We start from the raw sequence: 14974 nt of genomic DNA, 5'->3' as shown, positions 1-14974 counted from the left end.
TATATATATATATATATATATATATATATATATATATATATATATATATATATATATATATATATATATATATATATATATATATATATATATATATATATATATATATATATATATATATATATATATATATATGTCTACACATACACAAGGGTTTTTCAAAAAGTTCATGGAAATTTATATTAAAAAATTATGCCTGTATTTCAAAACCTTTTGTGCATCAAAATAAACTTGTTCTTTAGTCCTATTTTTTTCACAAACTTTCGGAAGTCCCCCCACCCACTCCACAAACATATTGGGTATATATGCTATATAGTAGCTATGCATTGTGTATTTGAGAAATACATTTTCTTTTCTCTGAAAAGTGTGATGTAACATATACTCATGATTAAATTAATTAAATATTTTTAATTGCTCTAAAGTTGTGATAATTATAGATATAGTCTCAACCTGGAATTGTGAGTGACTTATTGTGTGAGTAGACGTTATTTATTTAAATTTAATTGAATAAATATCTTTTCCCTATACCACATAAATCTGATCTTGCACTTTAAGTAAAGTGCCACTTTAATGCTGTCAGACATAAAGAATTTTAGTGTGTTTTGCAAATTACCTTGTTTACAAAATAAGTAAAATTATTTCTTTTTTTGTTATTTTTTTAAAAATTATTTATTTTATTTTATTTATTTATTCATTTATTATTATTAGTTTGATCAGAGAGAGACAGAGGGTGAGAGAGAGAGGAAGTGAGAAAGAAGCCACCAGATTCAGGACTCGAACCCCGGTCGGCCATGTGGGAGTGTCCAGCACCTTAACCACCATGCCACCTGCTGGTCCCATCTTCTCACCTTTTTCAGTCCCATAAAATCTTTTCTAAGTGACTGTAGATTAAAGGAGAAAATGTATATGGAAATAATTTTAAGAAATAAAATGCTAAAGGCCAGCAGGTGGTGTGGCGGTTAAAGTGCTAGACTCCCCCATGGTCAACCACTGCTTGAGTCCCAGACCTGGTGGCCTGAAACTCACACCAGGTGTTTGCTTGCCCCAAATCCTGAGAGGAGAAAGGAGGAGGAAGGACTGTGGCATGGCTCTCCCCTCTAGAGGGAAAAGGGGTGGTACTTCTAACTATCCCTCTTTCTGTCTCCAGTGAGCTCATATGACCAATGGCAAAACCTAAAAAATAAAATGTTATAATTTTTATATTCAGTGAATATTTCATACTGAAGATGGTAGCAGTATTTAATAACCATCATTCATATCCTGAATAAGCTGTGTCATATGATTGTTTTTAGAGGTTTTTTGTTATTTTGTTTTTTTCAGTTTCATTTATCTGTACTTAACATACCTAACAATATCTAATATCCTCAGAAGGTTCCTCATCACAACCAACTACTGATTCTGTTATTTTAGGTTAATTTTTGTTGTTTTGATTCTTTAGAAATGGAGTCATATGGTTTTGTTTTTGTCTTTTTGTGGTTTTGTTTGTTTGTTTGTTTGGCCTGGCTTCTTTTATTCTACATGGTTATTTTGACATTAGTCCATGGTGTATGCATTGATAGTTTATTTCTTCTTACTACTTAGTAGTGTTTGTCCTGTGAATATACTTCCGTTTGCTCACTATTTACTAGTGAACATTTGGGATTCTTTCCAATTTTTGGCTATTAGAGCTAATGGTGCTAAGAACATTTATGTAACTGTCTTTGTGGGGGCTTTTATTTTGCTTAGGGAAATACTGTGGAATGACTAGATCATGTAGTAGGTTTATGCCTCTTTGAAAAACTCAAATTGCATCCTCAACATTACATTCCCACCAGCAGAAAATTAGAGCTTCAGTTATACTTGATGTAGTTATGCTTTTAAATTTTAGACATTCTATTATATAAGGAGTAGTAGTTCATTTGGTCATTGGCATTGCCTTTTAGTACAACTTCAAGCATGAAAGTTGAATATTTACTTCAAAATTTTTACTTCATATTTTTAAACATCTGAATTTAGAAAGCCTGAGTTCTGTGTTACCAGATTTTTTCCTTGATAATGAAAATATGTTTACATTTATGTCATCATTTGCTTGGCACATAAGCACACAATATATTTGTTGACATTCAGAGAGAATTTTTTAATGGCAACAGTTAAAAGAATTAGTGATGATAGCAGCATCGCCTTAAACATGTTTAGAACTTACTTTCTTTGGTTTTTGCTCTCCTTATTTGTCAGTTCTAACTGTTTGAGAAAAATCAAACTGATCTTTTTATAAAATTTGATTTCCAACCAAATTGTTTCTTTTTAGAGGGAAAATTATTAATAATTATGAAAGACACAAGACTTTGCAACAGATTTTTTCTAAGAAGTTGTTTTTGTAAGATTTCTACCTATTAGATTATTTTAAAACAAAGCAGTTACAACCTGAGATTTGAGGCTTTGTTACACAAAAAGCAAGAGAAAACTATTCTCAAGTACTGTTTTATATCAAATGAGGATTGACAACAGTGTTTCTATGCATCTGTTCTGCCCACATGAGAAGCCAGCTTCATCATCTGGATGTGTCCTGGGGCTGAAACTTCTTATAAATATAAGAATTTCACTTTTTTTCCTTTTTTAAAATGGCAAGCGGAATATGGTATCCAGCTGTGGGTTTGCTTATACATTGTGTTTGCATTTTTTTCCCTGGGCTTGTTATATACAGTATATGGCAATATGTTGTCATACAGATTCCATGATTAATGCTTATTTATGAAATCTTGTGTAAATATCTTAGAACTCAGTCAAACAATGTGCAAATTAAACATTTTTTTCCTCTGAATATTGAAATGACATATCCCAGGGGAGTTAAAGGTTGGGTATTATTTTTTATATATAGAAAAGTCTCATATATAACATTTTCCTTTTACTATCCTATTTTATATCATCTTTTTAAATGTATCTTGCTAGGCAAGAAATCTAGTTGCAGATTTATTGCGCAGAAAAACAAAATTTAGATGGGGAAATTATTCAGAAATAAGGATGGTAGTTATTTTCATATTTCACTAAATGAATTATATTTACTGAGATATATTTGTTTTCTGATTTTGGTTCTATCCTTTGTTTAAGAAGTGTTTGTATTTGTCCTATTATTCATATATTAAAATAAACATACTGTTCTATTATCTGTGTTTATGTTACTATGGTTTTAATCCACAAAGGTGTTGTGTTGATTATAAAATATTACAGTGTCAGTGTGAGGCAGATTTCAAGTGTGACTTCATCAAGGCCTATGATATGTTAGCAGATTTTTATTTTCTAGATTGTTGTTTCCCCAGACTAATAATTTCCTATTGAATTTTCAGTGGATTGTGACTAGAAGTTGAAAGATTTGTTTTCCTCCCCTGCCTCCATCCCCTTTTGCTCAGGTGCAGCTGTTCTATGAGCTAACTGATACCATGAACAAGGTCTGGAATAAGATTCAGAAGAGAGGCAGTCTCAATCCATCTTCAGCCTATCCAGAGACCATGGCAGGGCCTGTCCCAAGCTCTCCGGTTAGAAGCAGTGTAGGCACAGCTCCACCAGATACTAGCACGTGCAGCCCATCTGCTGACGTTGGAACTACGACTGAGGTAAGTGTTTTTGAAAATTCTGTTACCAAATGAAGGGTAATACATAACACAGCTCCATCTCATGATTGAAAATGAAGATGACCTCATCACCGTAGAAGCTGACAGTTATGAAGCTCATGAGGACCTGTGGTAGCTGTGACTGCATATTACTATCCCTGGTCCAAGTAAGTTTTTCACTTTAAGTAGGGGATAGGACAGTACAGGTTCTATGAAATAGTATAAATTGAGATGGTTAATAAGGTGTGTTTCCTCAGAAATTTAGAAACTAAAAAGAAAAAGAGGCTCTTGCTCCCTTTCCATTTCTCTGTGCCTGTCACATTTTTAGCACAGCATGTTATCGTTACCTTTAGAGTAGTGTTTTTCATCCAAATCAAACCCAGGGCCCTTTCCTTCTTTCCCCTATCATTAAAATTTTTCCTTTTAACACCTAATTTTACGCAGCATTGCCAGTGCTCCGTTTGTATATAAAATATTTTTATGATATACAACTTACTTTCTTTAAATGAAAATAAAAAACATAACCTGAAATGAAAATGTAAAATAATATAAATTACATATACATATAATTTCAAAAATATATACTATCTTAAAATATAGAGGATAAATAAAGAGAAAGTAATTTAAGGTATAATAGTATGTATTTAAATGCTTGAGCATGGCTACAATTAGAAGGCATAATGGAGAGTCATATGTGTCTAACTACAGTTAATACCATAGCAGCAAGTAGACTTCTGCAGATGTCTCTTAACTACCATAACTACCTTTGAGGACTTGATTTTTCTGAAAGACAGACAAACTTTTAATGAAGTTTTGCACAAAACATAGTTTAATCTCTTAGTTCACTAGTGGTATATCTGAAATTTTTAGTGTGTTTTAAAATCATACAACATAATTTATGCCTAAATATTAATAAACAGGATTTTTGGAAGACTGTCCTATTTAGGTAGGATACCTTGGATCCCTAACTCTAGCTCTTAAAAGATAGTAATAACACATGATTATTTAGTCAACCAAAAACACTGTCATGCAACCAGCAGATGGCATAATGTTTACAATGCTGGACTTCCATGTGGCCAAACATGGTTCAAGTCCTGGACCTGGTGACTTGCTTTCTCATTTTCTCTTTCTCTCTCTGATCAAACTGGAAAATAATAATAATAAATAAAGTTATATAAAATAATTCTTAAAAAAAACCCTCATTTATTATTATTATTACCTCATTTGTTACATTTATTACAGAGGGTTGAACTTTCCCCATTATAAATTATCATTCTATAATAACTAGCAGTAGAAGGTATGTTTTTCTTTATTCATAAAGACACCATTTTCTCTAGAAACAAAGCTACTGACAAAATAAAGAATGGGAAAGTCTCTTCAAGGGGATTTTTTTTTTGGTGGTCTTACAAATCAATTAAAACAAAAAAGTCAAATTTTACCTGCTTTGAGACTTTTGTTGGAGTAGACTTATTTAACCCCTTGCACAAGCAACTTCTCTATCCTGCTTATTGTAAATCTTAGGAAACACAGTTACCTAAGTGAATTTTTCTTTTCTTTTTATGTTCCAAATGAGTAAGAGGTAAAAAATATAGAAATAAGCGCTTATGAGTAGATGGAGTATATCTCTTCTAAAGTAAATGCAGTGAATTCTTTCTTAGGGATTCCCAATATTGTTAGTATATAAAAACTTAAGAGAATTTCTGCAGTTAAGAAAACTACTGGTCTAGAGATCAGGATATGGCATTATGGTTACATCACTGGACTCCCACGTAGTTGACTGTGATTCAAGTCCCAGAACCAGAGGTTCAGAACTCACTCGAGGTGTGTGTGCATGCGTGCCCAAGATTTAGGGAGGAAAATGGAGGAGAAGGGATGGTGGTGAGGCCATTCCCCCTGGGGGGTGATTTCTCACTTTCAGTTTTTCTCTCTCTAGCAAGCATAAGCTCCCTATAGCAAAAATCTCTTTCTGAAAAAAATAGAAAGAAAAAAAGGAAGGAAGGAAGGAAGGAAGGCAGGCAGGCAGGCAGATTACCGTTCTGGCCCCAGGGCCTAGTTGTTAAAGGATCTAGGTCCTCATGAATGGCCATGGTTCCAATCCCAACCCCAGTGTCTTGAAAAACATGACATATGCATGTGTGTGCATGCCCCAAATTTTGACAGTATTAGGAAAAGGAGAAGGGATTGCAGCATGGTTATGCCTAACTTTGGGGGTGGGGGTTGTGCTTTCTCCTTTTCTCTCTTTTTCTGGAGGGCACATGCACCCTCTGGAAAATTTTTTTTTGAAAACTATTTAACTGTATTGAATACTGTAGTTTTTGAGCTTATTTAACCTAAGACCCCTTTTTTTCACAGTGTGCTCATTAACACTACAAATTACACTTTGTCAAATACATTGGTAATCAGAGCTTGAGGTAATAAATTGCCAGACAAGGATGAAACAAGTGAAATTTATAAATATAATTAAATCTTAGAAACACTTCAGTGGCAGAAAGCATGCTCCATTAAACAGTTGTTTGCTAGGGCTGTGTTCACAAGGCTGTTAAGATGAACCTGAGTTTGTTTTAGAAGTGTTCTTTTAGAAAGAGTCACTTTAAAAATCATTGCAAGTCCAGGAAAGACAGAAATAGTCACAACTGTTTGTCATACAGTGAGGGTCTGTCATTCATACAAGGTACAGTGCAATGTACAACTACACACAAGGACATGGTGGCCCTGATTTGAAGTGTAATAAAAACAAATATGCCCTACATTTATAGAAGAAGAATTTCATTCTATGAGATCTGTGGATGTTTTATAGAGGATGGGACATTTTATGTGCATCTTAGGAAATGAATAAGGCACAGGTAACAATTTTGTTTTAGTAGGTTTGTAATAAATATGATAAACTAGAAGAGCAGTGTCTTCGTTAGCTAAATTGGGAAAGTTAAGATAGAGACTGGGCCAACAGATGGTGTAGTGGTTAAGGTGCTGGCTCCCACATGGCTGACTCTACTGTTGAGTCCCAGACATGGTAGCTTGAAAAAAATGCTGTCTGGGTGTGCACGTGTGCTCAAAATCTCAAAGGAGAGCGGAGGAAAGGGATTGTGGGGTGGCCATAACCCAGGGGGATGATTTCTCACTTTCCCTTTCTCTGGGTGAGCTCGTGTGCCCTATGGCAAAAAAGAAACTTAAAAAAAAAATAAGGAAGAGATTACAAAAGGGAGAAATTGGGGGACCAGCAGGTGGCATAGAGGTTGTGGCACTGGACTACCATGTAGCCAACTGCTGTTCGAGTCCTGGACCCAATAGCTTGAAATTCAGCACTAGGCACATGTGTGTTTGTGCCCCAAATCCCAAAAGGAGAAAAGGGGAGAAGGGATTGTTTGTGACCATTCCCTCCTAGAAAGAAATTTCCCTTCTTTCTCCCTCTCTGTCTCTGTCTCCAGTGAGCACATGCACCTTATAGCAACAATCTCTTTTAAAAAAAAAAAAAAAAGAAAAGAAAAAAGAGAAATTTCGCTCCATCACTTAAAAACCAGTTCTAGTTTTAATATGTTCCTTACATAACTGAAATTCATCTGAAACTAGAATGCTGGGAGTTTTTCAGATTGGGTTATAAAGATAAATATTGAGGATGCTTATGGTGGAATTTGTTAGTTTTGTGCTAGTTATGGATTTAATCTGATTTTCATGATTGAGATTTAAAAATAAAGGATTCTTAATGTAAAATATTCATAAATTAATATTCAAGAAAGGCCATGTAGCACAATCACAGAAAGGAATACTGAGTTATAGGAGAGGGGTTATGGTGTGGATGGGGAAGTGGCAAATATTTTCAAAGTGTACTTTTCTATTTATAGTGTTGTCATGAGAAGAGGAGGGTGATTACGAGTAGTTCAATATGGATTTGAAACCCACAGTCACTTGGGCGCCTTGTTCCCTTAGAAGTATCTTAGTGATTTGTTTTATAAAAAGGGCAGAAATAAAAAGGGCAGAAATGGGACCAGCAGTTAGTGTAATGGCTATGTCGCTGGACCCCCATGTAGTCGACTGCAGTTTGAGTCCTGGACCCAGTGGTTTAAACTCATGCTGGGCGTGTGTGCGTGCATGCCCAAGATCCCGAGAGAAGAATGGTAGAGAAGGGATTGCGGCGTGGCCATCCCCCCTGGGGGGTGATTTCTAGCTTTCTGTCTCTCTCTCTTTGTCTTTCCAGTGAGCGCATGCATCCTATGGCAAAAACCTCTCAAAAAAAAAGGGGGAGTGGTGGTGAGGGGCAGAAATATTTTTATAAGATGGTTAATGATGGTCAATGTTAAGGCTTTAATATAGACTTATATCTTAGAAGGTGTTTATGTATGGGATATTTTATATTCAATTTCTAGCCTTACTTTCAAGAAATTATTATGGGGCCTATTTAGTCAGGAGGCTCCCACATGGCCGACCATGTGGGTTGAATTGTGGCTCCAGCAGTTTGAGAAGCACGCCAGATATAGATGTGTGCATGCCCATGTGCTTGACAGGATGGAGAGTTGTAGAAGGGAGTATGGTCTGCCCATTCTCCATTGTGGGAGTGCTTTCTTCCTTTTCCAAGGTTTCTGTCTCTCTCTTTCCAGTGCACTTGCCCTTGGACAATTAAAATAAGATGAAAAATAAGTTACAGCTATAAAGATTAACTATGTATGCATCTCAGTTTAAATTTACCTCTTTATAAATTATCTGGTGAATGATGACATTACAAAATATAGTCATTGTTTTTCCCAGTGAGTATAAATGTTCCATCTATGACTCAACCTGAGGTTGTTTTTTATTCATTCAGAATTCAAAACTTATGCTCAAATTTTTATTTTCCATTTTTTGTTGTTTGTAGCATTGCTAGAATTATGCTTAATGAATGACCTTTGTAATTTTCATTTCTCATACTTTAGATCTAATATGGTAGGCTACGTTATTGTGATCCTTTGAATTCCCGTGTAAAAATGTTTTCATAATTTTGATGAATTTGTATGTATATTTATATGTGTTAGCTCTTGACTGGAAGTAAAACCTTGCTCTCACTGGGCAAACTATTGAAAGAATGGCACTGTAAAGTTTTTATATAATATGAAGATTATATAAATATACTTTGTTTTAATTCATTCAAAAGCCTTTGTGCTTCTGTGGACATAGTATTTCTAGATTGTTTTAGCAATCCTTTGCTCCTCTTGGTATTCATTACTTTAATTATCTCTTGTGTGTAAGATAACTTTCTATTAGCAGTGCTATTATATAAGCAACATAACTATCTGTATACAGATTTAATATATATCAATAGTACGTGTTGTGGTTAGTTTTAGTGGTACTTCCCAACCTTTTTTTTTTTTTTTTGCTTTTTTTGAAATTTTGTCAGAGGGTGCATATACTTTGCAGAGAGAGACACAGCCAGAAAGAGAGCAAGCACTCTCTATGGGAAATGGCCAGGCCTTCTCAATTTCTCCCTCCTTTTGGGATTTTAGGCACATACACATTCACATGTGTCCCATGTGCTTTTTTAAGCCATCAGGTCTGAGACTTGAACTGTGCAGTCGGCCATATGGGATCTAGCCTGTTAACCACCTGGCTACTGGCTGGACCGCCAATGTTTTTCATGTCACCACATTTATAGATAATGATGTTTGTATCGTATCTGGGGTAATCGGAAAAAGCTCCTATTCACTGAAATCTCCATTCACTCCAGGCCCCATCAAAGACTCTTAAGGACCAAAGGAATCCGTTTCTTAGCATAGCTATGACACAGTCATGGTGTCTCAGAGCAGAAGTCTTGGATACGTTTTTTTTTTTTCACATTGTTTAAAATTCTCATTCCACTGTTGTAGTTCTTTATAATGTACCATATGATTTTTTTGTTTTAAAGAATTATTTATTTTTTTATTTTATTAATTTAATTTAATTTAATTCTATTTTATTATTTTATTTTACCAGAGAGAGACAGAGAAAGGGAAAGTGAGAAAGTAAGCTGCCAGGTCCAGGACTTGAACCATGGTCAGCCTTGTGGGAATCCAGCACCTCAACCACCATGCCACCTGCCGGCCCCACAATATGGTTTTTCAAAGTATACTGGGACCATAAAATGAAAATGTTTTTGTTGTACTATTCCTTGTTATTGGGCTTAGGTAATGCTATCAGAATTTTAACCTTGGCCCAGCTGTGTTGTCACACAGGTAGCACTACCACCTGAGAGGCAAAAGACCACATTGGAGGCCCAGATTCATTTCCCAGACTGACTGAACACACTGGACATGAGTACCTGCTCCATTTAATCCTTGCTAATTGGAAAGCAGGAACAAGAGGGTTTTGGCCCATCAAGAACTGTCCAAAAAAAAAAGTCTAAGTCTAGCCCCTGCGGTGTGGCAGTAAAATGCAGTGACCTGCAAGGCTAGAAAGCAATGTGCTGACCACAAGCCTGAATTGTGTCCCAGATCCTAAGGGCCTAGAGAACTGGGAAGGGGATCACAGCATAAGACCCTGTCATAGGTGTTTTTTGTCTTTTTTTCCCCTTTTTCTTGTGTACGTGTGTGCACATACATTCTGTGGTTAAAAAAAAGAAAACACCATAAAATAATTTTTTAAAAACGTATTTCCATCTCTATCCCTTCCTCTTTTCGTTGCCCTTTCTCTTTCACATACACACCACATATAAAAATATAAAAAAGGAAAATAATTTTATTCTTTGTGACTAAATAATAGCCATTGTATGTATACAAGATATTTAGCTTACCCATTCATGTGTTGATAAACATCTGGATTATTTCCACCTTTTGAGTATTGTGTATAATGCCACTTTGAACATGGCTGTACCAGGGTTGATTAACTTCAGTGACATGGTTTTGCCTTATGGAAATTAGATGCATCTTGTATAACATGCACCTGATGAAGCATTTCTAAACTAATGTAATGCCAGAAATCCTGTTGAATCTTTGACCTGGAGTATTTGGTATAAAAATTAGGGGGAAGGGAAAGAAAGTGACTGTTATGTACTTTAGAGGTAGTTTATTGTTTGTTGTTATTCAGTATTGATTTTCTGACTTAAAAGAGCACATTTCAGGCCAACTGGTGACATGGTGTTTGGGGTGGCTGGACTCTGCATGGCAAAAGGTATGGTTCCAATCCTGGCCCCAGTGTCTTCAGGGATATGGGGAAGCACGCACATGTGTGTGTGTGTGTGTGTGTGTGTGTGTGTGTATATGCCCCAAAGCCCAAGAGTATCATGAAGGAGAAGGGATTACAATATAGCCACTCTCCCCTCGTCCCTGGACAGGGTGCTTCCTCACCTTCTCTGTCTCTCTCTAGTGACCCCACGTACTCTATAACAAATTAAAACAAAACAAAATGAAAAAAACATGAGCACAAATCTGTCATCTTAATATGATTTGCTTAGGACACCATGGAGCATAGCTAATCTAGAATTATGGTAGCATTTAATATTATCCTTGAATGTTCTCAAGTGTATTTCCAAGTTTTGGCAGAAAATATTAGTACCATAGGGAACAAAGCAGGGAAATTAGAGTACTGTGTTTAGTTTCCATAGTAACTATTGAAACAAAAAAAAATAGAATGCAATCTTTTTTCTAGGATACAGATTTTTTTTTTCTTCTGGGAATACTACTAAAACTGTCTGTTACTTCCCTATTCTTTGTTACAGATTCTTTTTCTTAACCTTAAGAATTGACTTTGGTGTAATAGTTACATAGTGCTTGACAAGTGACTAAAGATATTTCTCTTAATTATTAACATACAGCCATATTGTTGAAAGAGATTAAGAGATCCTTTAGACAACATTTTCATTTTATGTACTAGAAAATAGAAACACTTTGTATTTCTTGGGACTAGATCTTTGAATACCTCTCTAGGTTTGGAAAGTTATCTTTCAGGATTTCATGAAATAGTTTATCAATGCCTTTATTGGTCTCTTCACCTTCTGGGATACCAAAGAAGATCTTCTCCAAGACATATTATAGCCCGATTGACCAAAACCACAGATAAAGACAAGATACTAAGATTGGCAAGAGAGAAACATCAGGTTACCTACAAAGGATATTCCATCAGACTCACAGCAGAACTCATTGGAAGCAATGCGAGCAAGGAAAGAATGGGAAAATATATTCAAAGTGTTAACAGAAAAGCAATTTCAACAAAGAATACTGGACCTGCAAAGATTATCCTTCCAATGGGAAGAAAAGACAAGGATATTCTCAGATAAACAAAACCTGAAAGAATTTACTAACACTAGACCAGCTTTCCAAGAAGTTCTGAAAGGAGTGCTACACCAGGAGAACTAAATACAGACACTCAGAAATAAGAGTTCAAAAACAACTAAGAAAATGGCCAACTTAATGGTAGGGACAAGTCTAGAGTTGAATATTATGTCCCAGAATTTAATTGAGATCAGACCATGACAGAAGATAAAGTATATGAGACTGAAGTGGTGAAATAAAACCTTATGACTTTTGACTAAAACATTACTGATTTTCTACTAGGTTTTGCTTTCCAATTTCAGGATTTTTGTCTTAATGTGAGTTGCCGATAGGTTCATGTACCTACTATTTGGACAGAATCCTAACTTGTTTCCTGGCTCTAAGTTTTTGTTTGTCTGTTTGTTTTGTTTTGTTTTGTTTTGAAAGGTTTTTGCTATAGGGTGCATGCGCTCTCCAGAAAGTCAGAGAAAGACAGAGAGATAGAAGTGAGAAATCTTTTCTCGGTGGAAAAGGGGGGTTGGCCACACCACAATGCCTTCTCCTCCATTCTCCTCTCAAGATCTTGGGCACACATGCACATGCACCCAGCGTGAGTTTAAGCCACCAGGTCCAGGACTCTAATCGCGGTCGGCTACATGGGAGTTTAGCAACATAGCCATTACGTTAACTGCTGGTCCCCCTGGCTTTAAGTTTTAAGCAAAGCTCTCTTAGTATTTCTTTTATTTTGATTTATTAAAGTTAAAACTGCTTTTCTTGAAATGAAAAAATATATTAAAACATACCTATTTAATGACGGCAGTAAGCTATATAGCATTAGCTGGGTGCTACTTTATAGTATATTCATTTTACTCAGAGTTTCATGCCTCAAGTCAGACACGTATTCACAGATATGTATATATCAGCTGACCTTGCTATTGAAAGTAGATTATTTAAGATATTTTGTGAATCAATAAAATGTGGGGAATAAAAGGAATAGAAAGCAACTATAGACACCAAAGATAGTGTAGGAGAAGGATGGGAAATGGCAGAGGGTGAGACATAGGGGGAAAATATATGTATACATACATACATATATATAGATATAGATATATAGATATACATATAGATATAGATATATATATGAAAATAGAAATGGAAAATTATTGGCGATAACACATGTGATTAAGCCACTATCCAGTATATTCTGGGTGGGAAAACATTTTGTATGCTGTGACAATGCTCAGTGAATGAATGTAAAATTAATTAATTAAAAATTAAAAAGTTTATAAATCTTTTTTTTTTTTTTTTGGAGAGGTTTTTGCTATAGGGTGCGTGCGCTCGCCAGACAGACAGAGAGAGACAGAGAGATAGAAAGCAGGAAATCACTCCCCAGGGGGGATGGCCACACCGCAATCCCTTCTCCTCCATTCTCCTCTCGGGATCTTGGGCACGCACGCACACGCGCCCGGCATGAGTTTAAGCCACCGGGTACGGGACTCGAACCGCGGTCGACTACGTGGGAGTCCAGCGACATAGCCATTATGCTAACTGCTGGTCCCAAAAAGTTTATAATCTAAAAAAAAAAATAGAAGCACTATGAATTGAAGTTATTATACAAGGAGGTACTAGGCTCACTCATATTACAGCATGATTCTTTTTATCCTTTTTTTTTTTTTTTTCAGATGTGTGTGCTTCCTGGAGAGAGAGAGAGAGAGAGAAAGTGAAAAGTCACCCTCAAGGAGATATGGCCACACCAAAATTCCTTCTCCTCCATTCTTCTCTTGGGATCTGTTCACAATGCATGTTCACATACATGGCATGTTTTTCAAGCCCTGCGTCCAGGACTCCAACTGAGGAGTTGGCCATGTAGGATTGGTGCCTTAATCACAATGCACCTGCTGGCCCCATGTTAGTATGATTGTAAGTTAATGGAATCTATGGAAAATACCTTGGAACCAGAAAAGCTGGGTTTAAATCTCTGTAACTTATCACTTTATTTACATTTTATGTCTGTTTTACCATCTTTAAATGGGGAAAATATTAATGTCATCTTAATATATGAATACAACTGTTAACTGAGTTTATACATAGTTTGTCCAATATACCCTATGAATGTGATATATAATTTTATCTGTTTTTGTCTTCTTTAATTTCAGTACGATTTTGGTTTTCTTTGTAGCATCCTTGCCTATTTTATATTTTTAAATATTCAATATTTCTAATTAAATTGAGATTATTATATGCTTGATTTATCTTCTTTATTCTGTTAATGTGACTAATTACATTGATTTTTAAATGTTAAATGACCTTGCATTTTCTTCTCTTTTCTCTTTTTGTTTTTGGTTTTTGCCATAGGGCATGTGTGCTCTCCAGAGAGAGACAAAGAAGGAAAGTGAGAAATTATACTTTAGAGGGGATGGCAATGCTGTCATCCCTTCTTCTCCATACTCTTCCTGAGATTTTGGGCATGCAGATACACAGTTGATTCTGGCATGGTTTTCAAGCCACCAGGTCTGGGACTTGAACCATGTTGGCCATGTGAAAGTCTATTGCCTTCATCTCTACACCACCTGCTAGCCCCAAACCTTGTATTTCTTAAACAAACTCAATTTGTTTGTGATATATTTCCCTTTTTTATAGATTTTCTAATTGCATAGGTTTTGGATGTTTATAAGCATGAGAGATAATACTGACTTTGAACTTTTCTTTTTCGGATTGCCTTGATTTTGGTATTAACAGCTTATTAGTTTTTATAAATTGAGTTGGGAAATGTTACCTATTCTTCTCTCAAAAAAAAGTATACTTTTCATGTGAAAATTCTAATAGTCACTATGTTTTGACATAATCAATAAAGTAATCCTAAATGAAGAAGCACTTGGCTATAACACATACCTCATTTAAATTAGAGAGTTTTAGTTTAGGTGTTATTTGTATATAGAAAAAGTTTTTAAACTAGGAGATTAGAAGAGAGGTAGAGAGACCTGCAGATTGCTTAATAGCTATGTCACTGGACTTCTATTTAGTCAGCTGCAGTTCAAGTCCCAGACTGAATGGCTTAAACTCACACCAGGCACGTATACATGCATGTCCAAGATCCCGAGAGGAGAATGGAGAAGAGATTGCAGTATGTCCATCCCCCGGGAGGTGATTTCTCACTTTCTGTCTGACTCTGTCTTCCTGGTGAGTGCAAAAACCTCA

General features: G+C 35.6%; 1 protein-coding gene across 2 annotated transcripts in view; it reads left to right on the top strand.

Moving 5' to 3' along the window:
* VPS13B (vacuolar protein sorting 13 homolog B) overlaps positions 1-14974 on the top strand; it is an 806861-nt gene that overhangs the window by 378838 nt on the left and 413049 nt on the right. For both annotated transcript variants that reach the window (XM_027776225.1, XM_027776226.1), the window contains one exon: positions 3387-3590. In XM_027776225.1, the coding sequence (XP_027632026.1) occupies positions 3387-3590 (204 nt within the window). The remainder of the gene's footprint in view (positions 1-3386; positions 3591-14974) is intronic.

The sequence above is a fragment of the Tupaia chinensis genome, unplaced genomic scaffold (genome assembly GCF_000334495.1).
Source record: "Tupaia chinensis unplaced genomic scaffold, TupChi_1.0 Scaffold000646_1, whole genome shotgun sequence".
Classification (NCBI taxonomy): Eukaryota; Metazoa; Chordata; class Mammalia; order Scandentia; family Tupaiidae; genus Tupaia; species Tupaia belangeri.
This window is presented reverse-complemented; position numbering and strand designations above follow the sequence as displayed.